Source organism: Psilocybe cubensis, chromosome 5 (assembly GCF_017499595.1).
Source record: "Psilocybe cubensis strain MGC-MH-2018 chromosome 5, whole genome shotgun sequence".
In the NCBI taxonomy this organism is placed as follows: domain Eukaryota; kingdom Fungi; phylum Basidiomycota; class Agaricomycetes; order Agaricales; family Agrocybaceae; genus Psilocybe; species Psilocybe cubensis.
The window spans coordinates 2,109,605-2,134,857 of record NC_063003.1 but is presented as its reverse complement, the minus strand read 5'-3'; the positions used below and the strand labels follow the sequence as shown (position 1 = coordinate 2,134,857).

General features: G+C 48.6%; 8 protein-coding genes across 8 annotated transcripts; 4 read left to right on the top strand and 4 right to left on the bottom strand.

Moving 5' to 3' along the window:
* Positions 1-384: 384 nt before the first annotated feature.
* JR316_0006142 (Histone acetyltransferase KAT7) lies at positions 385-4,757 on the top strand (the record flags this gene model as incomplete). The annotated part of the gene is made up of 6 exons (XM_047891891.1): positions 385-919; positions 1,249-1,919; positions 2,023-2,388; positions 2,628-2,862; positions 2,924-3,067; positions 3,148-4,757. The coding sequence occupies 6 exons, from the start codon at positions 385-387 to the stop codon at positions 4,755-4,757; spliced, it is 3,561 nt and encodes a 1,186-aa protein (XP_047749240.1).
* Positions 4,758-4,948: 191 nt separating this feature from the next.
* JR316_0006141 (uncharacterized protein) lies at positions 4,949-6,863 on the top strand (the record flags this gene model as incomplete). Its single annotated transcript, XM_047891890.1, has 5 exons — positions 4,949-5,011; positions 5,065-5,496; positions 5,567-5,850; positions 5,916-6,669; positions 6,780-6,863. The coding sequence occupies 5 exons, from the start codon at positions 4,949-4,951 to the stop codon at positions 6,861-6,863; spliced, it is 1,617 nt and encodes a 538-aa protein (XP_047749239.1).
* A 1,365-nt stretch (positions 6,864-8,228) lies between these two features.
* On the bottom strand, positions 8,229-14,175 carry JR316_0006140 (Multidrug resistance protein fer6; the record flags this gene model as incomplete). The annotated part of the gene is made up of 25 exons (XM_047891889.1): positions 8,229-8,366; positions 8,458-8,519; positions 8,682-8,765; positions 8,825-8,894; positions 9,011-9,234; positions 9,299-9,305; positions 9,360-9,475; positions 9,535-9,566; positions 9,627-9,884; positions 9,956-10,095; positions 10,149-10,306; positions 10,425-10,589; positions 10,643-10,706; positions 10,758-10,808; positions 10,860-10,964; positions 11,019-11,046; positions 11,096-11,116; positions 11,172-11,704; positions 11,757-11,978; positions 12,042-12,517; positions 12,567-12,748; positions 12,802-13,082; positions 13,137-13,454; positions 13,501-13,993; positions 14,060-14,175. The coding sequence occupies 25 exons, from the start codon at positions 14,173-14,175 to the stop codon at positions 8,229-8,231; spliced, it is 4,344 nt and encodes a 1,447-aa protein (XP_047749238.1).
* An 809-nt stretch (positions 14,176-14,984) lies between these two features.
* JR316_0006139 (uncharacterized protein) lies at positions 14,985-16,511 on the bottom strand (the record flags this gene model as incomplete). Its single annotated transcript, XM_047891888.1, has 4 exons — positions 14,985-15,488; positions 15,551-15,928; positions 16,210-16,251; positions 16,503-16,511. The coding sequence occupies 4 exons, from the start codon at positions 16,509-16,511 to the stop codon at positions 14,985-14,987; spliced, it is 933 nt and encodes a 310-aa protein (XP_047749237.1).
* Positions 16,512-17,001: 490 nt separating this feature from the next.
* On the bottom strand, positions 17,002-18,578 carry JR316_0006138 (Proliferation-associated protein 2G4; the record flags this gene model as incomplete). The annotated part of the gene is made up of 7 exons (XM_047891887.1): positions 17,002-17,242; positions 17,288-17,502; positions 17,558-17,718; positions 17,776-18,053; positions 18,138-18,198; positions 18,275-18,434; positions 18,492-18,578. The coding sequence occupies 7 exons, from the start codon at positions 18,576-18,578 to the stop codon at positions 17,002-17,004; spliced, it is 1,203 nt and encodes a 400-aa protein (XP_047749236.1).
* A 436-nt stretch (positions 18,579-19,014) lies between these two features.
* Positions 19,015-20,899, bottom strand: JR316_0006137 (Methyltransferase str3; the record flags this gene model as incomplete). Its single annotated transcript, XM_047891886.1, has 8 exons — positions 19,015-19,222; positions 19,278-19,992; positions 20,056-20,122; positions 20,179-20,217; positions 20,267-20,366; positions 20,438-20,544; positions 20,596-20,734; positions 20,787-20,899. The coding sequence occupies 8 exons, from the start codon at positions 20,897-20,899 to the stop codon at positions 19,015-19,017; spliced, it is 1,488 nt and encodes a 495-aa protein (XP_047749235.1).
* A 275-nt stretch (positions 20,900-21,174) lies between these two features.
* JR316_0006136 (uncharacterized protein) lies at positions 21,175-21,681 on the top strand (the record flags this gene model as incomplete). The annotated part of the gene is made up of 2 exons (XM_047891885.1): positions 21,175-21,387; positions 21,439-21,681. The coding sequence occupies 2 exons, from the start codon at positions 21,175-21,177 to the stop codon at positions 21,679-21,681; spliced, it is 456 nt and encodes a 151-aa protein (XP_047749234.1).
* A 1,705-nt stretch (positions 21,682-23,386) lies between these two features.
* JR316_0006135 (uncharacterized protein) lies at positions 23,387-24,551 on the top strand (the record flags this gene model as incomplete). Its single annotated transcript, XM_047891884.1, has 8 exons — positions 23,387-23,576; positions 23,635-23,861; positions 23,918-23,988; positions 24,043-24,077; positions 24,132-24,208; positions 24,261-24,318; positions 24,372-24,472; positions 24,525-24,551. The coding sequence occupies 8 exons, from the start codon at positions 23,387-23,389 to the stop codon at positions 24,549-24,551; spliced, it is 786 nt and encodes a 261-aa protein (XP_047749233.1).
* Positions 24,552-25,253: the final 702 nt, after the last annotated feature.

Genomic DNA, 25,253 nt, shown 5'->3' with positions numbered 1-25,253 from the left:
GGTCCGGAGTCACAAATCGATTATCAATCTGCTGTCACCGTGAACCGCTGCATGTAAGCAGCTCGCCTCAGTCCCAGCCGACAGAAAAACGGTCGGATGCCATGATCTCCTGTTCACAGCAGCTGCTTTTCGAGTGCCGGCGCTGCAGAGGCCATGCAAGCGCATGTGCGCTGAATAAATATAGTCAGCAGGTAAGCTGGGGGTTCGCGATCAAAGGCGCAACGAGACTTGAATTGGTCAGACCGCGCCAAACCAGCCAAGTGCATGCGTAAACAAAGTCAAACAACCTAGTTCACCGTCTCCGTCGACGAGCTGCTCCTCCCTCCTCCTCCTCTGTCCTATACTAGCCCTCACAAGTCCCTATTTACTCTATATACATGCATAATGAGAGGCCTTGCTTTTCCCCCAAACACACCAGCTGATCGCGAGCCCTCGTATGAGTACGGCACCCCAATCAGCAATGTCGACGACATACCCATTGACCCTGCCCTCGGCGGTGCGCCTATCGATCCAGCTCTCATGCCAGACGAGCAGCACACCAGCGCCGTGCCCGAAATGCCCCCCGCAATGGTCAGTCCCACGCGACGCGTCGTGCATCCGCAGAGTACTCAACCTTTTCTCCTGCCATCAAAGACAGAGGCCACAAACCAGCTTGCCCCGCACGAGCCCCCGCTCTCCGATGACTACCAGATACGCCAGTACTCGCAGGGCCCGCAGGGAGATCCGTTCGCGCCGCAAATCCCGACGCCCTTCTTCCCGGCGCTCGAGCAGACGCAGCAGCCGACCCCGCCTCCAAAGCCCAAGCGGAAGCGCAAGGTCTTCAAGGAGGAGGAGTGCAGCTTCTGCCAGGGCTCAGATGCAAAGAACAAACGCGGCGAAGGCGAGCAGATGCTCACTTGCCATGAGTGCGGTCGCAGTGGTAAGCCCCCAGCCAAGTTTTTTTCCCTCCTCCAAAGCTATTTTTGATCCAGCTAACCTCGATCCAAGGCCACCCAAGTTGCATGCAGCTCGAGAAACTGGGGGATGTGGTCCGCTCTTATTCTTGGAAGTGTATTGAATGTAAGAACTGCGAAGTGTGCCAGGAGAAGGGCGATGATGTGAGTTTACACCCTCGCAGTCAGCCTGGATTCTAATCATGTCAGAAAATATAGGAGAGAATCTTGTTTTGCGACTGGTGCGATCGAGGTATGTGCTATCCGTGCTGTCTTGGTACCCATCTGATGACCATCTGAATCTCTGTGTATCCAGGCTGGCACATGGATTGTATGGTACCCCCTCTTGAAAACCCACCCGAAGGCGAATGGCATTGCCCTCAATGCCCACCCGTCATTGCCATCGAACAACCCCAACTTATTCCCCCACAAGAAGAAGGCGAACAGCCAACAATACCCTCCGCAAGAGAGCCATCTGTAGCGTCAACATCCCGATCAGCGCTCGAACCCCAGCCAACACCGACCAAACCCAAGCGCATCCGGAAGCCCTCGACGAGGAAGAAGACCAAGACGGCGAAAGCGGCCGCGAGCGAGGCCTCAGACGAGGACGAGGACGAGGCGCAGGTTCCGGAGTCAGCGACGCCCACCGCGTATCGGGGCCGCGGCCGGCCGCCGAAGGGCACCGTGCGCGCGAAAGCACGCGCGCCGACCGCGAGCTCTGAGGAGGAAATCGAGGTGCCCTCTGCGCGGCCGCACAGGCGCAAGCGGCCGCGCGAGTCGTCGCCGCCTCCGGCTATGTCTACCTCGTCGCGCGTTGTCCGGCTTCGGATACCGCCACAGCGGGGGAAGGGCAAGGGCCGGGAGGAAGAAGAGCCCGAGCGCGGGTTGTTTGATGATATCCTCGGCGTGGAAGAAAGGGACACCTCCAAGACGACGCCGACGAATGTTGATAAAGCGTACTTTGAGCGTAGCAGGATTGCAGCTGAGGTGAGTTGTGATAGCCGTCTAAGCGATCGCCCATCATCATCATCGTCATCGTCATCATTATGATTTCTTACAACTTTCTTTCTCTTTTTCTTTGATTCGTTAGGTAAAGACCGCGCCTCCGCCTCCGCCCACAGCGAGCTCGTCCCGGACAGGGCTGGACGGCGAAACTTCGACACCCTCGCACGGCAGGCCATTGCGCTCCTCCACCCTACAGCGGCACACCACACCGAAACTGCTCGACTTTGCCAACTCCCCTGGGCCCTCGACGCCCGGTGCACACACACCGCTTCCGAAGCTCGAGCCTGGGGTGCTGCGGATACGCTCGATACGCTTCGGTCCGTACGATATCAAGACGTGGTACGATGCGCCGTTCCCCGAGGAGTATGCGTCGATACCCGACGGGCGGCTGTGGATATGCGAGTTTTGCTTGAAGTATATGAAGGGCCAGTCGATGGCTATTCGGCATCAGGTTGGTTTTTTTTTTTTTTTTTGGCATGTTGTTTTGAGGTTTTTGTTGATTGGCTTTTTTTTTGGTGTAGATGAAATGTAAAGTACGCCATCCGCCAGGCGATGAGATTTATCGAGATGGTACTGTATCTATATTCGAGGTGGACGGGCGTAGAAACAAGGTCATCATCCATCTCTCCTTTCATACCTCTATAACACACCACTAATTATACCAAAAAAACACATATTACATTCGCACAGATATACTGCCAGAACCTCTGCCTGCTCTCCAAGATGTTCCTCGACCACAAATCGCTCTTCTACGACGTCGAGCCGTTCCTCTTTTATGTGATCACGCAGATGGACGATCTTGGCGGACATTTTGTAGGGTACTTTAGCAAGGAGAAGCGGTGCCCCAAGGACTACAATTTGAGCTGTATCATGACACTCCCTGTACGACAGCGCCAGGGATGGGGGAATTTGCTTATGGATTTTAGTACGTGTTGTTTACTGTGCTTATTTGGTTCGGTGATAGCTTATGGTTTTATTTCTTGAAGGTTACTTATTGTCAAAGGTCGAGCAGCGATTGGGCTCGCCTGAGAAACCACTTTCTAGTTTGGGCGCATTGGGCTACAAAAATTATTGGACTCTTGCTATCAACCGATTTCTTGAAAAGGCGCCTGATAACATCCGTTTAGAAGGTAACAATTAAACATTAACAACAACGATAAAGGCTATTTATCTAACTGAGCAATTTTTTTGTTTCTTTTTTCAATGGCAGACATCAGCTCGGCGACATCGATGACGATCGAAGACGTGTGCAACACGCTCGTGCAGCTCAACATGATCTACATCCGCGAGGCTACGCCGCCGCCCATCCGGCCGTCCCCGGGACAAAGCATCAAGTTCCCCAAAGGCCGCAAAAACGGGCTGCCGCGCAAACAGCTGCAGCGGCTCCAGTCGCACTCTGCCACACCGAACGGGCACAGCGGGTCGGCGCAGGATAAGGACCGAGACGGCGGTGGCGCGGGCGCGGGGGACGGGAGCGGTAAAGGCGCGTTTGTGCCGCCGAAACACTACGAGATACGCTGGGACCGTGAAAAAGTGGACGCGTACCTGCGGAAATGGGAGGCGAAGGGGTATTTGGCGCTCAAGCCGGAGAAGCTGCAGTGGACGCCGTATATTGTGGCGCGGACGGAGGCAGCGGTGGTTGGGGAGCAGATCCCGGCTGTGAGTGCGGGTGTGGAGGATGGAGCGACGAAGGAGCAGCAGCAGCAGCAGCAGAGTGTGGTTGTGCCTCCGCCGCCGATGGTGCATGAGCCCGAGACGCCTGCGACGCCTGTGTCGGTTCCCGCAGCGCCGCCTCCAGACCCCGACCCAGACCCGGTTGTGGAAATCAATGGTGCGACGACGAGCGCGACAGATGATTCGCGGCAGCCATCGCGTTCACCTGCTGTCGAGCCTGATGGACAGGTGGAAGATCAGTCGATGAATGTTGATGATGAGGTTGATGATGATGCGGTTGAAACGAGGGCGCGAACGCGGTCTGGGAACAGATCGCCTGTGAAGGGGCAAGAGCGACCGCCGCCGAGGATGACGCGCGCTGTGTCGTTGCCGTCGAGTCCGCCTGCGCAGACGCCGTCCAGAAGCCTGCGGACGCGGTCGAGCCATCTGAACATCCCGTCGCCTGCGAAATCGACTGTGGGGGCATCGACATCGACGAGGGCGACGCGGTTGAAGGGTGGTGGTGGTGGTGGTCATGCAAAGAAGGCGGCGGCGGCGAATGGTAGCAGCAAGGAGGAGGAGATGAAGATGCCGATGCAGGAGGAGCAACCTGTGCAGCAGACGCCGACGCGCACGCTGCGGTCGGGGCGTGGAGAGGTGCAAAGCGAGAATAAACGGCCGCTGGTGGTGACTACGCCGCGGGGTGCAGTGGGACGGAAACGGCGGAGGATCGAGTCGTCGCCCGAGGTGGAGGAATCGCCTGTGCCGGAGGAGGTGGTGGTCGTGAAGGAACCCCTGAATGGAGCAGAAGGAGAGGAGACGAGCATGGTGGTGGACTTGGCGGCGCCGCCGCTCAAGGTGAACGGGGCGGCGGCGGTGGAGGAAATTCAACCTCCGCCGCTGATAACTCCGCCTTCAACGGCAACGCCTGTAGACGGGGGCACAGTGGAGGAGGAGAGGGTTGTGAAATCGGAGGAGGGATTGACACCGATGACGAGCGTGTTCATGGGTTCAATGGAGTACAAGGGATACCACGGGGCAGTGCACGCCGAGTCAGATCTGCGGTCTACGCTGGGAGCTGAGCTGATGGACCTGGACGACTGCCACGACGAGGATGCAGACGGAGAGTACGAGGAGGACGACGGGGAGTATGTGGCAGTTAATTAATAAATATATATGTGTAGATAAGTAGATAGGGGATATTAGTAATCAAAGGTGATGCGAGCCAGTATGAGCCAGGATGAGCCAAGTTGGATCGATCCAATTGCAAGTGGCTCAATTTGCATGGACCAAAGGTGAGTGCGGCGGGCGAGCGAGCGTCTGACACTCACTGAACACGATGGTCTAGCGACTCCGCCATGCAGTACGGCCACGGCCACCTTCCCATTCAGGACAGGCGAGACCCCAACCTCGACTCCAACGTGCGTCCATCTCATTCTTTCTCCCCTTCTCCCACTCTACTGACCACCACCAGTCCTCTTTCCACCAGAACGCGCTCGGCCAGGCGCTGGGCAACCATCTCCCCGCCAACTCCTACTCCCGCCCCGCCGACTATCGCAACCCATCTACTTCCCCGCCCACCCTCGCTCAGCAGGCCGCTTCTCATGCTCCCACGGCCTCAAACCACCCCCCGCTCGCTTTTTCCGTTCAGCAGGGTCCCGCCGCTACATCCCCCGCCATGAAGCGCAAGCACGTCGACCCCGCCCTCGCTCCCGCCGCCCTCAAGCGCAGGCGCGAGACCGGCCCCGCAGACGACTCGGACATGTACGATCTCGAGGGTGCCGGCCAGGGCGCAAAGCACTGGACTGACGATGAAAAATCAAAGCTCTTCACCTGGCTCATGGGCATGGGCCACGAAGACCACTGGAATGCACTCCGTGCCACAAAAAATTCGTGTCTGCGAGATGTACCGTCTCTTTTTCTTTCCTATCGTCTTTGTCCGCTAATTCACCGGAATTTTTTTTTTCTTTTAACAGTGCGCAGCAGAGGTTTTTGGCGGGAAAAAGACGTACCAGGCATTGAAAGGCTGCTATGAGCGCAACTTCAACTTGTTCAAGCAGATATACGCATTTGAGACCGCGCATGTGTCAGCGGGGCCCGGGCAGGCGAATCTCGCGCAGATGGGCGAGGCCGACAGGCTGCGGGAGTACGAGCGGCGTTTGCAGATCGCCCGCAAGTCGGGCAGCGACGTCGGCAATATCACCGCGCGCACCATCGACCACTGGCATCGCGTCGGCTGGTACGACCTCTTTTATCAGCGGTGAGTGGTGCCTTGCATTCATCCCGTCCATCTCTTGTGGCATGTTCAAACAATCTGGGTATAAGGTGGCATGGCGATCCGGCGACGACGCGGCCGGTGCAGGGAAGGAACTCGGGCGTGGGTAATAACAGTATGGTGGGTGGAGACGAGCAGGACGACGATGAGCAGCAGATCGACTTTGGCGATCCGTCGTCCCATATGAATGGTATGAATGGGTTGGCGCACGACCGCCAGCAGCAGCAGCAACAGCAACAGCAACAACAGCATGTGTATATCAACCCTAGAGATTTGCGTGATAATCCGCCTCAGCCGCCGCCGCCTCTGGCGCAGACGCCGTCTGTTGGTCTGCGGCCTGGTCCATCGCATACGCAACCGCAGCAGCAGCATCCACAACAACAGCAGCAGCATCAGCATCAACCCCAACAACATCAGCCGCCCCAACCCCAGCACCAACAGCCCCCGCAATCGCACCAGCAACAACAGCAGCAACAACAGCAGCAGCAGCAGCAATCGCAACACCAACAACAGCGTCAACAACAACAACAAGTCCAGCAGCAAGCGCAACAACAAGCGCACGCGCCCCAGCCCCAGCCCCAGCCCACACCGATCCTCACGGGCGACCCGGCCTCGCTCATGAACGTGGCGATCACACAGGACCTCATCTCGAGCTGCCTCAATCTGCTGACGCTGCAGACCAAGCTCGCGCAGGAGAAGCTCGAGTATATACGCCGGCGCGAGGCGCGCGAGGTCAGCGAGCTTAATGCCAAGAAGGAGCAGGATAAGTCTGCGGTGAATAAGAATAAGACGGAGAAAGCGATTGTATGTGTCTTTTCTTTCTTTCTTTTTTCTTTCGTTCTTTCATCTTGTGATGCTTTTTTATGCTGTTGAGTGTGTTGTTGATCTGATATTTTTTTGTGTGTGCTGTGTAGGAGTTGATAAATAACCCGAATGCAGAGGCGAATCTCAAGCAGGCCGCTACGGAATACCTCAGAAAAATGTTTTTAACGGATTGAGAAATTCTTAATCACCGTTATATCTTTCCGTTATTTCTATCTGTCTGTTCTGTTCTCTTCTGTCCTGTCTGTCTTTTAACTCTCCGTCTTCCATCGTCCCATCTTTCCGTCTCTTTTCACTCAGTCTCCCTCTCTGTCTGTCTGTCTGTCCGTTTGCCTCTCTCTCGCTTACATGCACAAGTGTTACATACATGCACCTTTAACACCACACAGCACACACAGTTTGTTTGTTTGTTCGTTTGTATATCACATCAACACACCGCACCGCACCGCCCCGTACCTCACCTCGTACCCGTACCCGAATCCGCACCCATCCACCCAACCACCCAACCATCGCCCATCGCCCATCCCTTGATCATGTCCCGCTTGATTTTCCTTCGATTGTATTACGACCTTTCCTTTCCTTCCCCTCACATTCATACGCACCATACATGCACAGATACACAGATACACCTTTCTCATGACGCCCAGTGATGACCCCAACCGACGAGACCAGACCCCAATCCCGATGCGACCCATTTGATTTGATTTTGATTTGACTGATTTTGACTGGCTGGCTGGCTGACATTCATGTAGCCTTAGTACTTGTTGTTTAGGGCTAGTGTACGAACAGTTTTTCTTTTTCTTTTTCATTTCTTTTTCTTTTTCTTTTTGTGTGTCTTTTTTTCATTTCTTTTTTCTTCAGTTTTGCCCGTTTTTCACTTTCTAAACAAATTTTGTGTTCTTTTTTCTTCACTTTTTCAATTTTCATTGTTCTCCCTTTACACTTTTTCTTTCAACACAACACCACTTGAATTCTTCCTTGCACTACACACTTTTTCTTTTTCTTTTCCTTTCTTTCTTTTCTTTTCCTTTCCTTTCTTTTCTTTTTTTTCAATGTTGCTCGCATCTAATATCATTATCATTGGGATGCAAACCATCCCATCCACCCATCCATCAATCAATCCAAGCATCATTTTTCTTTACACATTGCCCCTCTCCTCCTCAACAACAACAACAACGACAACGACAACGACAACTCCCCTTCCTTGTACACTAAAATGTACAACTGTACAATGAAAATGTACATGTATACCCCCCTTTCTACCCGTCTACGCGACGCACAAGCCCGGGCGCTCTCGCATTCTATGTAAGTACATGAAATCCCAAAGCTACAGTCTGGTGACAAACAAACAAAAAAAAAACATGGAGAGAAAAGTGTAGATGTGAAGATAGGAAGCGCATTAACTACATTCGTCCATATCATATCATAACATAACATATCCAAATCAAAATCATGTCAGATCATGTCAGATCTCGTCGCGGTACAATTGCAGAAGAGCTGCATTGTTCAGCATCGAAAGAATAAAAAAAAGTCAGTTTCTTCTAATTTTCGTCCACGTCGTCAGCGTGCAGCGCCTTGGACGCCAACTTGATATCGTCTATCGTGATCGAAGAGCGCTCGCACATCCCGCGGAATATGCCGTCCGGTTTTTCATACAGATTCGCAGGGGTATCGAATTCCTATTTGTCGTTTTTTTGTTTTTTTTCAAGAAGTGGCAAAAAAAAACGTTAGATGCATTTTCACACGGATTCGTGGTGGGAGGCAACTCACGGCAATCTGTCCGGCGTCAAGCACGCATATACGGTCGTACGCTATGATAGTGCGTAACCGGTCTGTTTTTCATGGAAGGAAAGAGGCAGAAACACAAAACAGTAAGCGTCATGGATCAGGTGATGGGAAACAGAAGAAAATCAAAAACGATTGAATGAATGGATTAAACGGGCTTGGAAGGAGCTCCATCCTTGACCCGAAAACCGAAAAAAGAAAAAACTCACGAGCTATGCACAGAATCGTCCGGTCTTTGAATTCGTATGCAATGGTATCTTGGATTTTGCGATCGGTCTCGTAGTCCACGGAGGCTAGGACCAGAATCAGCACAACCGCACAGAGGTTGGAAGTTGACAAGGGCTTCAAATACCTGTCGCCTCGTCTAATATGATCACTTTGGCGTTCTTGACAAGCGCGCGAGCCAGCGACACGAGCGACCGCTTTAACAGAGCAAATTCAAAAGAAGCAAAAAAGAAAAGGGGGGACAAAACCAGGTCAGGAACCGCGCGCGTTCGCGCGTCCACATCCATCATATATCATGGCTTGGTTTACACACCTGGCCCACGGAGAGATTACCACCTTCGTCTTCGATCACCGTGTCGAGACTGAACCGGTTCACGGGCGTCTGCGTGCCACTGCCAGGCGTTTCGTCCTCGGTCGTCGAGTTGCGTTGTTTCGCGGCAGAAGACTCGACGAGGTGTGCTCGTTTTAGCGCGTCCCAGAGTGTGGCGTCATCATGCAGATTGAATGGGTCGAGGTTCGATCTCAGTGTTCCGGAGACTGTGCAAACGGATGAATCAACATCTCGACATAAATGTGTCCGATATAGGGGGAAATGCCTTACAGAGAAGCTAGATAAACGCATTAATTTCTGAGCTAAGAATCGATTCGATGAACAAGCTTACCGGGTCCTGGGGAATAATGGCGAGGCCCTTCCTCAAATCAGCCAAACCAATGGTGGAAACATCAATATCGTCCAGAACAACCGAACCGGACGTAAGTTCGACAATGCGGTAAAGAGCTATTGGGGATCATCATCATCAAGCCTCCCTCGGCATTATTCACACAACTCGGGCTCACCAGTCATGATAGAACTCTTTCCCGCGCCAGTCCTAAATAAAAATTTGGTTTTGGTCAGTCGCATATACCCCCTACAGCATTTTCCCATTTACCTTCCCACAATGCCGATTTTCTCTCCAGCCGCCACATTCATTGAGATGCCTTTAAGCACAGCAGGGAGCTCTGGTCTATAGCTCAACACGACATCCTTAAGCACGAGTCGTCCCTCTGCAGGCCAAGACGGAGGGGGCTTCTTGTCAGGAATATCATGGGGAGCTTCTTGCTCGACGCCATGGGCATAATAAACTATGCGCTCTACCGAGTTCATGTCGTTTTCCACTTCAGCACTTTGTCGAACCATCCAACCGAAACTTGATATTTAAAAAAATCGCCATGTCAGTGAAAGCTCGATCCGAATCAAGCGGGTCCAGACATAACTCACGCTTGTTGGACACTTAAAATGTAAGACAGAACCAAACCGGTCTGAGAAGGTGAAATACTGAACCGTGTGCCCACGGTGAGTATTGCGACAATAAAAGTCAAAGACGCTCCTAGAAGGTCCAGTCTGACTCCGAGCCAACGCTGTACACTTGATTTTAGTAATAAAATTAAAAATGTTTTAACACCTGAAATACCTGGTTGGTGACAGTGAGCCAATATGCTCTGTTCTCGACGTCAACTCGTTTTTCATTGTCAGATCGGAAACGATCTGCCTCTCCGTATGCACGAATGGTCGCCAAACCAGAAAGACTTTCCGAAAAATGTGAATAGAGTGAAGACCTCAATACAGCATCTTCGTAAAGAAAACATCAGTTCGACCTTCACGATGTTTTGGAGCCGAAAAAAAGTTCTCACCAAGTCGCTGGAAAGATAACTCCAATTAATGACGAACTCGAACTACGGAAGATGGCCACGAACCTTCAATTCGCGTGCGCTTGCACGATAAAAAGCGGCAGCATAAACATATCCAAGACAGATAGCGAAAACACCGATCAAAAACCATGGGAGCACAACGGAAATCAAGATGATAGCGCCTATGATAGCGGAGAATGTCGCCATGAACATACGAAGAGCATCTACAATCACGCATATCATCAAACATTGCCTCGTATATAAAAATTGTACTAACCTCCCAGCAAGTTGTCGATTGTGTCGATATCCTTAGAAAAGCGATTCATAATTCGACCAAGGGGCTAATAGATGGATAATTAGATAGATGAAAGGTTACGCGATAAACAACTTACAGTTGTTTCAAAAAATGACATTGGGGCGTGCATGACTCGTTTTATAGCTTGCTACAACACGGCATTGGTCAGGTATACAAATTGACACGAAAAACAGCGTACCTTATGAAGCGATTGTGATGCAAAAAATGTTAGCAAAGCAAACGTCGCTCCCATGGTAAATGAGAATATAGCCTGGGCTACTCCAAGCATTGCATATAAACCCATCTAATATTTAGAGACGTTAACATGAAAACCAACGGAAAAAATACATCGACGTACGTAGAAACCCTGGGAACGTTCAAATGTGCTGTAATGCTATAAGCTAAAGAACGGCTTGCAAGTGCAAGAATACTTACTTCTCTTGCCACCAAACCAGCCTATATGATTCGGTAAATAAACAGTGCATATAAGCGTCAGGCATTATTTCCTTACCAATAAGATGACATCACCGTTGCACCCTGTAAGAGGGCCAACGATAACAAAAGTGACGGCACCACCACAGACCCGCGACCAGCTTTCATATAATCCTTGTATATGTCCCAAGAAATTGCACCAGTATTTCTTTCTTCTGTCTGCATCAGGGCAGCACCGCCAACGGACGATTTGACCTTGTCCAATCCCTCCTTTTCCTTCTTCGATTTAGCTGCGCCTTCCTTGACCTTGGTTGAAGCTGATGAAGCTTCATCAATGGCAACCTCTTCATCTTCCTGCTCTTTTTCTTCGTCTTCTTCGGCCGCGCCAAATTCGGCAATAAAAGCAGAGAATGCGCCCTTGCGTGCAATGAGCTCCGCATAAGTGCCTTGTTCAGCAATGGTCCCGTCGGCAATAACATAAACGTAGTCCACTTGAGGCAAGAAATGCAAGGCATGTGTAACGAGGATGCGTGTCTTTTCAGAAAGGCTGTTCTGCAGGACGTTTTGGAAAACAGCTTTGCCTACATGTGCATCGAGTGCGGATAGGGGGTCCTGTCGATTGCTCGTCAAAAATTCGCGTAAGTAGGAATAAAGAACAACGCACATCGAATATTTGTATTTCGGTGTCACAGTAGATTGCTCTGCATATATTGATTCTCTGCTTTTGACCACCGGAAAGAGAAATGCCCTTTTCTCCAACTTCGGTCAAATCTCCGTGCGGCAACATTTCAAGATCGGGTCCTAAGCATGAATCTCGGACAGCATTCCAATATCTTTCTTCTTCAAAGGGCCTCCCAAAACATATATTTTCGCGAATAGTGGCATTCTGCAAGTAGTATCAATACGTTGATGAGTTGTCCGGATTCAAAAGTTTAAACCGAGGGCGTACCTGAATCCACGCACTCTGTGGGCAGTAACCGACACTTCCACCAAAAACGATATCACCAGATGTTTTTCGCATCTCCCCAATTAATCCTTGCAGTAAACTTGTTTTCCCGCTACCCACAGGGCCTACAATAGCCACTAACTGGCCTCGTGGAATGCTCAAAGAAATATTGTTCATCTTGAATATTCTCTCTTCTTCACCGTTAGCCTTTTCCTCCATGTCGGCGGCGCGCTTCTTTTCATAGGCTTTGGCTTTGGCTTTCGTTTTCGAAGACTTCATCAAACCGCTAGATTTTTTCCCTTTCTTTTCACCCTCATCCGGAGGCGGAGCATCCCAAGTGAATGATGCTGCTTTTACTTCCAGTGCATTCTCAATTGAAGGATCGACTGTATGTGTCTTTTCAAGCAGTTCCGCTTCGAAAACACCGTACAGTCGACCAATGGCATTTTGAGCGTCGGCGATAGAACTGAAGGAGACAGCTAAAACGATGTGAGGGGAATGTTACGCCGACAAAGCAGATAAACTTACGCAAAAACATGAGAGGAAGCCGAAGTAGATTAAACAGAGACAATGAAGTGAAGATAACTCCAGGCTCCAAAGTGTGTCCAGTGGCAGAATAAGTGATAAAGGCAATAACGGACGCGAGGACGGGCATGCTCATCGCTACTGCGTTATTGGCAGAACGAATGACGAGCAGTGTGCGGATATATCTAGATCAAACAGTTAAGCATGAGTGCAAAGGATTTCCGAAAACCGAACTTACGCCATCTCATTCCTGCGATATTGTGTAATTCGTGCAAGGAATGGGATTTCCCATGCAAAGAATTTGATCACTTTCATGCCCCCCAAAAGTTCCTGAAGTAATTTTGCCCGCTTGTCGGTCCATTCCATACTCTTTCGTCGCAAGGCAAATAGTTTTTTCATGACGAATGTTTGAACAGGTGTTCCAAGAACAAAAAATGCGAAACCGGCGAGAGCGGAAGGTCCTAAGTTGATGAGGAGAAGGATTAAACAGATAATCATCTGAATTGGCGCCGTCCATGACTACATAGAACGTGAGTATCCAGAACAAAGAAAGTTGCTTAATTCAGTACGTACCATATGGAAGAAACCTGCGCAGAAATCGATGCGCGATACGTCCGTAGAAATGTGGTTGACAAGTTTCCCGTTAGTCAATGTAGATCGAGCTCGGGATGTTAATCTGAGGGAACGGTCATAGATGGCAGTAATCAACCCCCCACGAAGTAAAACGCCAGTAGACGTGCTGCGATAGAAAAAGTGGTGGGTGCATAGTGATACTATAATTTGCATGGCAAAAAGGGTAAATGTTAGGCCAATGCCCACACCAATTCCAGGAATATTGTCTGCCCCGGTTCGATGGCCAACATAAGAGTCGGTAGCAAATTTGATAATTGCCTGGAGAGAGGTTAGACGAGGTAACCAGAAAAAAAATAACACGCACCTTTACAACGAGAGGACTAGTAACTTGTGCGGTATCTCCGACGACTTTGAGAAGGCCAGCCGACCAAAACCACCACATTACACTGTCGTTTAGCGCCCAAACTAAACTGGCTTTCTTCTTGCCTGTTTTTTGCCTCCATTCCGCTTCCTTTTCCTGGCGTTTCCCTTGAATTGACCACCAGATGCCCTTTATACCAGGGCCGATTTCGCCGTTGGCCAACTTGGTATTGTAGTCGTTAGCCTTTTGGGTACGACGGTCAAACGATTCAGTGATAAGATGCGCGATATGAGCTGCCCCACGGTCAGGTTGTAGTTTGTAGAGATCGGTAGCTTCCAAAGGACGAGCATAGCCTAGACTTAAGAGAGGGGTTATCCAGGTGAATGTAATGTTGCTGAGGAAATTAGCTGTCGCTTCCGGAAGGAGAGGAGCATCATCGAGCGATTTCAATGGCGGAGGAGGGGTTTTAGTAGAAGTGAACGGAACACGCTGCCACCTGCATAAAGAAGGCTATCAGACCAAAGCCTAAGAAATAAATGAAATGACGTCGATGCCCTCTTACCAAGATCTGTTGTGTCGGAGGACGTCTGGAGATTCTTGTTGATGTTTCTTGGCACCCTCACTGGAGTCACCGCTTTCCTTGTCGGAATTCAACGAAGGGCTTGTTGACTTGGACATCAGAGGTGAGAAAATGAATCCCCGTGCTCTCAATTAGTTTTATAATGTGGGGAGTGGTCTAGGGGTCTCCGGCTTGCCTTCCGTGAGCTTGGCTGACTGATATACATAAGTACCACTGTCTCAATTATACCGCCGGCCGGTTTGACCATGTGTAAGGGTCATATACGACTTTGACGCCACGCAGTGGTCATCGATGCATCGCTCCTTCCGAAAATATCTTGATTGTTTCGACCGAGGCTCGCCAAAAACCATATTCAAAATGAATATGACATCCATTGGCATCGGAAGTTGTTGGAAACAGTGCATAGTGGGCTCAGGTGGACTCCCGTCGCAAATTCGCCGCATTTGATCCTCAAGGTGAGGTTACTTTCGGCATATTATCACATACTATCAGGTGGTGTCAGTTGTTTTACGAGTTGTCTTCGTAAGTCATTCTATACATACCTCATATCTTCGTACATTTCGAGAATATTCGGCCTCGTGAATGACTCGGGAGGAAACCTTTTCGATCGTTACGCTCCCACCGTACCTGTCGTTTCACACACCCCGGAACCTGATATCTCACGGTCCTAACGCGGGTCTCTGACTGGCGCGCGAAACGAGAAATAACCTGGCATACAATCGTCTCTATTATACAGACAATGATTATATAATGGTAAATATAATGGTAGACTTGAAATTCACGACTAATAAAAAGCAGAACTTCACGATAAGCTGGTCAATACATGCTTTGGAATACATAGTAGACGTAGAAGCAACAAAATCACTGGAGTTAGACTGCATAATGTTCTGCAATATCAAAAAAATATTCATGACTTGCGCCGACCCCACCATTGCCCGTTCGTCGCCTGTGCTTGATTGCTATCTGGGGCCGGAAGGCGCAGAACTTGGACATCTCGGCCAGCACGGCGTTCCTCAGCCTCCCATTCCTCGTCATCGAGATAGTGTGCAGCAGCTAACGCCTCTAATCCATCCAATTTACTTGCAGAAGCCGTTTGGACATTCCCTTTCGCAAAACCCATCTCCTTTCGTTTGGACGAAAAATCTTCTTGCACTTGACAATCGTCTGCGAGGGCTACGTAAGCTTTCGCGATACGCCAATCCGCCTCTTTAGTGAGTGTTTGTAACTTCTTCTCCGCCCTTTCCCTTACTAGTTTGGCCTCTAGTGCCTCCTCCTCGGCAGTGCTTAATGTCAAAGATGGATGGGGTTTAGCGGAAGGTGGCAAAAGAAGAAAAGATCGAGTATGCAAAAGGTGTGGTGTTGTCCGTAAGACAGAAGGCGGTAGTTTGTTCATACGGCAAATTTCATGTCCCTTCAAAGGATAAAGCCATCAGTTTCACAATGCTATTGATTCGGTCGTTGGCAAAATCTTACGTCTATGCCAAAACGGAGCGATAATCCTTGCAGAGTGTCTTTCCGATCGAGGTAATACTTATATGGTGTTGCTTTCGTAGAATTCGCCGACATGGTGACCATCCGGGAGTTTGGAGAAGCATTTGGGTCTGGGTTTGTAGAATCAGAAGGGTGTTGCACATGAGATGTCTGCGGAGGCGCAACAGCGCCGCTAGGATGTTCACATATCGAAGTATAAGGTGGTGGTGCGCCACTATCTCGTACCCGGATGCCACCATCATATGTGGTTAGAACGTCGTCCTCATCGTCGTCGTCCCCGAGAATGAAAGTATCTTGATCTCTGAGAGATCCATCTAAATTGGAACTTGGACCAAAGTTTGGCGATAGAGGCGTTTTTCCCTTTTTGTTAGAAAGAAATGTTATGTCTCTGGAAGCAGACACGACATCTACACCTCCCAAACAAGACAAACAGGGATTGTACCTTGCCAGCCGAGGATTAGCTGAGATACATGCTGGACATATGGGCCTTTGGCAGCATGTTGTAACGTGTATCGAATTAGCGCTGCTAGAGGTGGAGGCACCTTTCAGGGGTGGCAAGGAGGATGAACATGCGAGACACAATGTGGTGCTCCGGTCGAAGAAACTTGAAGACATAGCAATCGAATACTATGTTTACGTACCAGAATTGTAGACCTGTTCAGTACTTTGAGGAAAGCAAGAGCCTGTGAGAAAGTCGTAAAAATGGTATGGCTCAAGTCAAGCTACGGTGGTTTGCCAGAGTGTCTGTAAATATATCGGCAATGGAACACAATCAATCTGGGTAAGGTGCACGATAGAGTCAAAAAGTCATTGAATCGGCAAAAGATCGGCATGCTAACGGCAAGGATTTTTCTCACGGTCAGTGACTGGATCCCGAGATGATAAGCGCCTCTGGTCTTGTAACTAAACCCCCGTCTCGGATTGTACAATTTACATCGTCCATGGCTTCAGACTGGCATACAATGTAAGCCTGGGTCTAGGAAACATACTGATGTATTAATTCGACGCTATAAGTAACGTGGAGATCCCATTCGCATCACACAAACATGCGTTAATTGCGAAGCAAGTCATTGAAGTCGATGCAGAGCTGCAGCCTCATGCCGTGAAAAGAGAACTATCTGTTCAGGACGACAAACTAATTGCGTATGAAGGAATTACAGGAACGATTTAAGAGGCTGACCATCCATATACCTACCAGGACCTTCCACACACTGACGGTCAGGCTAGCCAGACTGACGCTGAACGGTTTTCTCGAAAACGTGGACTTGGTTGTCCGGACAATTGAAGTCTTTGGGGATGGCGCGGAACAGCAAGCATCTTAACGATCGGAATGTACAAGACATTGTTTTTATATAAGTAGAAGCAGCACACGGGTTTTGCACAATATTGTATTGGCGAGTTATTGGAGTCTGGCCAGATTATCACAGTTAAATTTACTCTTCCTTCGTCTCTTCCTCAGCACCTTCAGCCTTCTTAGCCTTCTTAGCCTTCTTCTTGTTTTCTCTCAAATTTCTTGCCAGAAGCGACTTCAACTCCTCGTCATCGAGCTCCTTGTCGGTCTTCACGAGTTCAGACTTGTACCAAACTGGAGGATGGGTGATAAGTGTTGGGCCTCCAGGGAGGAGGGCGATGGTGAAGTGGAAACCAGCAACGAAAGTGTTGGCAGGTGTGTATCTAAACGCTATTAGCACAAGCCAAAGAAATTTATACTGTACTTACATCACTTCGTATGGCTTGACCAGACTGTGCTGAACAGCCTCCTGAAGTCCCATTCGGGCACGTTTCTCGTCATCCAAAGTACGGATATTGAAGGGGAAGGAACCAGCTTTTTTCTGGACCTCCGAGAACACGGCGCGTGAATTCTTTGCCTTGAGCTGGTATGTCACAGTAGGGTCTCTCTGGAAAATTGTCGTACGGGATTCTTCCAGACGGGCCTGTGAAAAAATGCGGTGAATACTTCATAGTAACAATATCGCGGTAAGAACATACCTTGCCATCCTCCCCTGATGAAATAAGGACATCAATTCCATAAACTTCGTTCTCAGCGAAGACTGCGCTTTCGAAATCACGCTTTTGTCCTTCGCTTGGATTAAGAATAATTCTCTTCTTTCCGTCGATAACGTTCTGCGTTTGTTGGCAGGAAAGCATGCCTAGTCACAAGTTTATACCCCGGAGATTTGACTTGGAAAAGAACATTATGGACATACCTTCAACAGGTTTGCAATCCCATGCTGCAGCGGTACGCGCCACAATCTCGGTGACTGCCCAGTTCTTGTTGCCAACTTTGAGAGTTCGCATGGCGGCCTCGGCGGCGGTCCAAGCAGCTTTCACAACATCGGCGCGTCGTCCAGTAACGGGGTTGGCGGCACTGGCACCAACAACAATCGTTTCGCCACTGATTGCAGCATATCCATCAATGTGGGCACCGAGCTGGATTTTTACGACGTCATCCTTGGCAAGGACTTGCGACGACTGAGGATCCGACCTTCAAACAATCATAACCGATTAGATCGCGTAATGTCTCGTTTACTCAGAGAGAAAAAGGCCCGACAAGGGTCAGACGACTTACGCCAAAGGTGAAAAATGGGCGACTGTGTTGTTTACTGAGATGCTGGTGGGGAAGGAGACACCTATGACATTTTTTTCACATAATCAGTCGCTGAGATCTAGATAATCGTGATAGTGTGCCATCAACATTGAACTCACCCTTCGGCACCTTAACACCCTTCACGGATTTGTTGTAGACAGCTCCAGTACCTTCCTCAATGAGTCTATCACCCTCGATACAGAGATCGATGACCTTGGCCCCCTCAACGCAGAGCTCAATAAGTTTTTTGGTGACTTGATGGACGATGTCCGCTGCCGTCTGTTATACGATTAGATTTTTTATATCATGTTTTAGACTCGAGATCGCTTCGCCGACCTTGTATTTTGTGAGGTCGGCCTCGGTAGTCGAGGTGGTGGTTTTCGCAGGAGCCTCAGCGGCGGCAGGTTTCTCGATGTCGGCCATTGCGTTTATGGGATGAAAATTGGAGTATTCGAGGTTCGAGATGAAGAAGATAGATCAGTGGAACGCCGGTCGCTTGCTTCTCAATCAGGCATCTGCCCAACCTTCCTAATTTGGAAGTTTTATGGCCTAACCATCTGATCTCTCGCCGAGAGTCCGAGACCTTCCGGCCCTGGTCCAGCCCCTTAGGCAAGATAAAGTAAACATTAAAAGTCAAAAGATATAAACACTAGAGATTAAGCAAAAAGTATCTTAAAGAATGATTTATATGTACAGTCCTCGTATCTAGAGAAGTCAGAATATTAGTAAATTTAAATAACACTTACGAAATAATGAAAGAGCAACGAGCAGAGCAACTTCGAAAACATTGGTGAGCAAGAGAAAGGAAGCTTAGTGATAGCAAAAGCAAAGCAATAAAGCCGCATAGCGGTTAGTTTGATCACTTGAACGCGTTAAAAACGCGTAAGGATCTGCACGTGTCGGAGGGATTGTATCCTGTGATGAGATGGCGTGAACCAGACTTTCGGTTTAGTTTCTCTCTCCATGTAACCCAATCGGGACGGTCTCGTTCTGTGTCAGGGATCGACTGTGCCCATTGCAAACGTGTCAGTAGACTATCACGCATGCCGATACGGTCAATCATATCACTAGCGCTCAGGTCATAAGCATCGAGAAGAAAGAGGATGAAGTCAAAAGACTCACAGTTCCCAGTTTCTCCAGTCCACTTCGAAAGATTTGCGTGCAATGTGATGCGGCTGCTGTAAAGAGTAATCCTCTTCACCCGGGGCCGTCCTTGAGAGTAAATAAAGTGCATCATCAGAATACAACTTTTCATATTCCTTCCATATTGCTTCTTTGCATCCTCGGATAGTACTGACTGTTTTCCCGAGGTGCATCATACTCCAATCCGACGATGCAACTTTAGGAGTAAAACCTGGCGAGCGAGGGGGAGTCCACTCCGACTTCGACATTGGAAGACATTCTGTAACCAAGGACTTTTGAGATTCATTGCCATGGAATGATCCCGTTGGCCGATACACATCCACAACCGGTATGATTCCAGAATTTTGAGGCAATGGGATCACCAAAGACGGCTGCGTCTTGATGTGATTAAAAGACGCCGAAGTCAAATAAAAAGGTATGACCGAGAGAAGCTTGGGGGAAAGAAAGCGCATTGCAAGCATTGCATCCCAAGCCATTTTGAGACGGGTATGGTCTTGAGGATGTTCGGTCTCCAAAAAGCTGGAGGCAGACGAAGTAGCTAGAGTAGCTGCAGATGATATCCCAGTCGATGGGTGAGTAAGAGATATTTTCGACGGAGGTTTGAATTTTAGATGCATTGATTCAGTTAATGAGTCCAGGGATGTCGCAAGAGAAAGTGCTCGGGTACGAGGTCCGATTATATGTTCATAAGATGCTGTGGATTTGTTTTTATAAAGGTCAAAAATCGGAAGGTGTCCGGTCATAGGAAACACTGGACTTGTTTGATGGGAGGGTCGTTGTAAAAGTATTGACGAGCATGGAAAAAGAAGTTCTTCTTCAATTATCTAGAACAGAGAGTAAGACATAACAATAGAGAGAGTTTCCAAGAAACTTATCGCACTTCAAGGACGCCATCAGGCTTCAAGATGCGGTGGACGTCCTATGTGCTCCTTAAGAATCGCCAGTAACTTCTTAGAATACAAACATACCTCCAATAGGACCGTACATTCATCTTCGGGTATGGCTAGACCTAGCCCGGCCATTCGGATAAGATCAAAGTGGTTTGATGGAAAGGGTAATCCATCCAAGCTGAGTAACGACCGCGATTAATGTCAGGTATTGGCAAAAATAGGAAGCGGTTGTTGAGGATATCCTCTTACAAATTTCCATGCACCCACTGAATCCTTCGTGACAGTGGCTTGAACTTGCCCATATGTTCGAGGCAAGGTTGCACGTTGGCAACATCGTAGCCGTATATCTTTGAATTCTATCTTTCGACTAAGCAAACAGAATGAATTGCAAAAAAGAAAAAACACACGGGCCATTGCTGAGCGGCTTCAATCGCCCAATAGCCAGTGCCACATCCAAGGTCGAGAACCATTTGCGGAGGATCTTGAAAATGGTGATTGGTCAAACCACCGAAGTAATTGGCCAGAAATTTATGATCCCAAATATCACTAGACAAAAGGTTAAGCCGGAAAGAACGCGAAAAGTAGGAAACGAACTCACAAGTCAGCCATTTGATTGGTGTATTTTATAGGGTAAGGAATTTCTCCTGTAGCTCTTCTGGACTTCCGTTGCGTGTTGGTCTCGACAGTTTTGACGAGCAGATCTTTAGCCATTGAGAACGCAGATGGCAGTAGTGGTCTGAGATTTAAAGAGGCGAGATAGTTTAGCCTCGGTCCTGCGAGCCTGTGGATATTAACATCTCCATGTAACGAGATTTAGGCATTAAACACATATGATGGAACGTCAATTTTCTGGAAAGAAGCAGAGAACGGGGACTTTAACCAGGGTCTGGTCCATTTAGTGGTCCTCATCACCACGTGCCGCTTTTCTTCGCACGGCCTACGACGACGACGAACCCGATTTGCTACCTCGCCGTCGCCGTCCGACTATGTCTTCCTCCATCATTCGCCGCGCAGTCATTGCGCGTCCTGCCCTCAGATGTAGGACTGTTGTGAACTCTGTTAGATCATATGCGACCCCTTCAAACGAGGAAATCGACCCTCAACTCAATGGTTATCCTCAACTTCCATGGAAGTCCAGACAGGAACTTCCACCCTTAGGCTGGCAAGATCCCTTGTACAGAAGAAACTTTGGAGACACGGTATACTCATTCAAACCCTACCTCTCCATTAGTTTCTTACTCTTGAAATAGCTTCATGAACAAGAAGAAGTTCTGTCTATGTGGGGTCCCGACGTACCGCCAATCGCCCCCAACACCGCTGTGCGCCATTTCCTTATTGCGGCCGCTGGTTTCGTCGCATTTGGCTTTGGCGTCAAATATGTCTTACTTCAAGATGCACCCGTAATCCGCCGTGAATACCCTTATGACGGTCTTGTTAAAGAATTGGGCGGCCTGGAGGAGAACAAGGCACGTATAGTTAACTCGCTGTCGTAAAATATCTTTCCTCATTACGCTCTCCCTACAGGCCAGGCCAGAAACTGTTGATACAGAGGACTAAACTTCGCAAACCCTTCGAACAATATAGACTGAAACCGAGAAAGTTGGTAGAACAACCTATCTTTCTGGCACTGTGTGATCGTTTGCGATAGTCTGTCACCTGTGTTGCCACTGGCTTACAGTAACATCAGTAAAAGTCAGAAGCTGTCCTTCGACACCGTTCATTGAGTATATTTTGACCTATTTCAGAGAATGCACTCGCCTGGGTTTATACCTAACACAACAGTCTAAATCGAGCGTTCATCTCGGTGTATTTTGCTCGTTGCTGGGGTTTCTCTCCGAACGCCCCTTTGTTCCATCACGTTCTTTTTTGGTTCTTCCAGTATAAACCCTCGCCTCTGGAAAACCCAATATATCGACATACGCGACCTTGCGCATATGGCCATTAACAGACCCAGACTAACAAAACCGTTTCAGAGTCTGACACGGTTGCTTGAGATTCTTCCATTTATGCGAAAAGCGCGGCCCACTTCGCTGGCACATCGATACATTTGGCCGCGGTGCTGGTTAATTCCTTGTCTTCTGCGGCGATATATCCTTGCGACTGAGTTCGGAAGCCTTGCTTTGTGGTTCCACTGACACATAAGACTCTGTAATAGGGCGATAATGCCAGGCGTGAAACGCTGAAGAAGCCTGTTTATGTTTACTATTCAAGTGAAACCTTTACCGCTTTGGGTATTTCTGTGGTTGAGGGCAAAAGGCTTAATAAATCCTTAAATTGTGAGCCAAAGGAAGATGACTGAAGCTGGTAGATGGTGTAAGCTTGTGGAGGCAGGTTATTCGCTTCCTATCTTTTCGTTGAATCAACATTCATAATTCAAGTACAGTTCGATCGTTATTTGAGCGAGCAATGACTAGGTTACGCCTCTGATCGGTTCCATGAAAGCCTGCCTTTCAAGTTTGAGGAAAATTATGGGGTGCATCAACCTTCGAAATCCTTCTGAAGCGTTAACTGCTGAAAAAATTCCGACTTCTAGATGCTCTTAATTTTCCTTTTTTCGAGCAAGGCGATGGTGCGCCGGTGACATACCGCCGGTACTGTTTTCAGCCTGTCATGACCGCAGGTAAGGCAACTATCATAGTAGCCAACATTGATGTTGGATCGAGTCAGACAATGGACCATTCATCGAATGTCTTACCAATTCACGCGCGTCTATCGAGCAATTTTCTGCGTAATGGTCTGTGTACAGATTCACTACTATTCGTTCCCAGAGATTAAGCATACGCTCATTCCTTTTAGGCCTCAGGAGAGAAAAGTGAACAGTCCTCAGGCCAGGAAGCTTTCTGTGTCGCCAAGATAATGTCGTTCATGCAGGCGAACTGATTCACAGTGTGTTACTTTGTGGAGACTGGCCGTGAGATCTCATACACGTTGATTCTTGGCGCTTTTTAGACATTGTCGCTTCAATGCTTACCTGATCGAATTAAACAGATTGGGGACCTCGTCGACAGGCATTCACCCCGACAGCGCTGTCTGGTATTGGAAATCACAACGTTGACACCATTCTTGACGGATATGATTTTCCCTGATACGTTCATGCTGTGAATATATCTTCAAGGCGATGGATTAATGTCAAACCGTCCATTCTGTTTCTCTCCCCCCGCAACGATCCGTAATTTATTCGTCCTACGACTAATAGTAATGCGTTCTTTCCTTCTCATACCCTCGTTACTCAGTGTTCTGGCGGCCTTGACCGCCAATGCTAGTGTCGTGCCTGGCGCTCCTGCTGTGCGACGCTTCGCATCCAACAATACTCCTTCTCAAACCAAAAAACTCACTGCCGCCCAAGAATACGCTAGGGAGCTAACGCACAGACAACCTACGCGTCGATGTGAGTTTCCTTCAGCATCCCAATTTCTCGAGCACGGGTTGTTTATTTTTTTTACCAGCCACTGCCCAAAGACGTCAAGCTTCAGCACAATCTATCAATGTCGACACTTCCATCCAGGTCGGTGCCCGAAACAGGGATACAGGCTCAACACTCGGTGGTGTTACTATTACCAGCAGTGGTCTCGGTATTGCCACATCAGCAGACACTGAAGTGTCTCTTGGTACTGTCAGAACCAGCAAAACAGGATCTGAAACCGAACGTCGTATCACCATTGACGGACTACCTGTAATTATACAGATTGCTCATTTGTGTTTTTTGGAACGCTGATCCGCCATTTTTAGGGATACTCTAACCTCGGTGTCGTCCAGTTCTCAAGCACTAGTGGACTCACTCTCGGTGCCGGTCTCTCTAAGTAAGTTTATGCGATCTATATATTTGCAGATATTCATGTTTCCTTTCTATTCAGTGGCCTGAGAATAACTGGTATTGCAAACCCCGGAAGTAAGTAAAAATGCACAGTATCATCTCTTCAACCCACTCAGCGTCAAAAAATAGCTGGCTCTGGCGAGACCCCAACCTACGGTACTAGCTACGGCAACACTGGCCCAGCTCTGGCTGGTGAAACCGATGTGGTATGTCATTTCTCTTTCGGTGGCTCGAAAAACATTTTGACCTTGCAAACAGTGGTCATTCGACTATACAACTGGTACTATCAGCTTGCAATGGGTAAATCCTGATGGATGTGCGTCCGTTTCTTTTTTCTATGTTAAATGACAAAGCTCATGAAGGCTATAGCTACTCCCGCTACTTATATCATCACCAATGGCGTCGACCTCGCTGCGACCGGTGACATAGACGCGTTCAACGCGGTGTTTGGCCCTGGCTGGTTTGCCACGGTAAGTTTTTGAATGTCATCGTGAAAGACTTGGACTAACAGAAATCTGCTAGACCTTGACTTTCACCGCAAACGCTTAGTTTCTTAGCATTATATAACCCTTTTATTGGGCATGATACCCATTTTAGACAGTTCATGTCGTTGCACTCATTTATCAACACGCTCTTTTAAACTCTTTCGTCTGCCATGCCTGATATTTTTACGAACTCTCGTCCGACTGTTTGTCATAGATTGTCTTTAGAAATGCGAACTCTCTGATTTCATTTATGTTCTCTTACTGTTTGTCTTTTTTTTTATAGTTTTATTGAAATTTGTTTACCATTATTTCTTTGCACTTAGGCCTTATGATATGGCAAGATATTACATGACGCTGATGATTATGCCTATAGGCAGTGCCAAGGCGCTTAGCCCAAGTTTGACAATAATAAAGGCTTTGCCATGGAGTTCCCGGCCTCAACTAATTGAGCAGTGGCCCAAAAAGTAGAGTCAGTATGCATGTGTACAGGATTATAAGCTATTCTTTCTGGTTGGGTCCTTTTTCCGCATTTTACAGCGTCAAGGCGACGGTGCAGAGTTACTACACACCTCTTGAGCCAACGGCCCGGCTATAAATAGCTAGTTACGCGCCTCTGATCCGCTGGTGATTTCCTATTGTGGACGTCGTTCGGAGTTGGAAAAAAAGACAATGAGGACCTTTCGTATTGTCTTGACCGTTGCTTCCACCAAAACTATATATACCAATATGCCCAATGCACATCGCACTCTTCTTCCTGCACATCTTC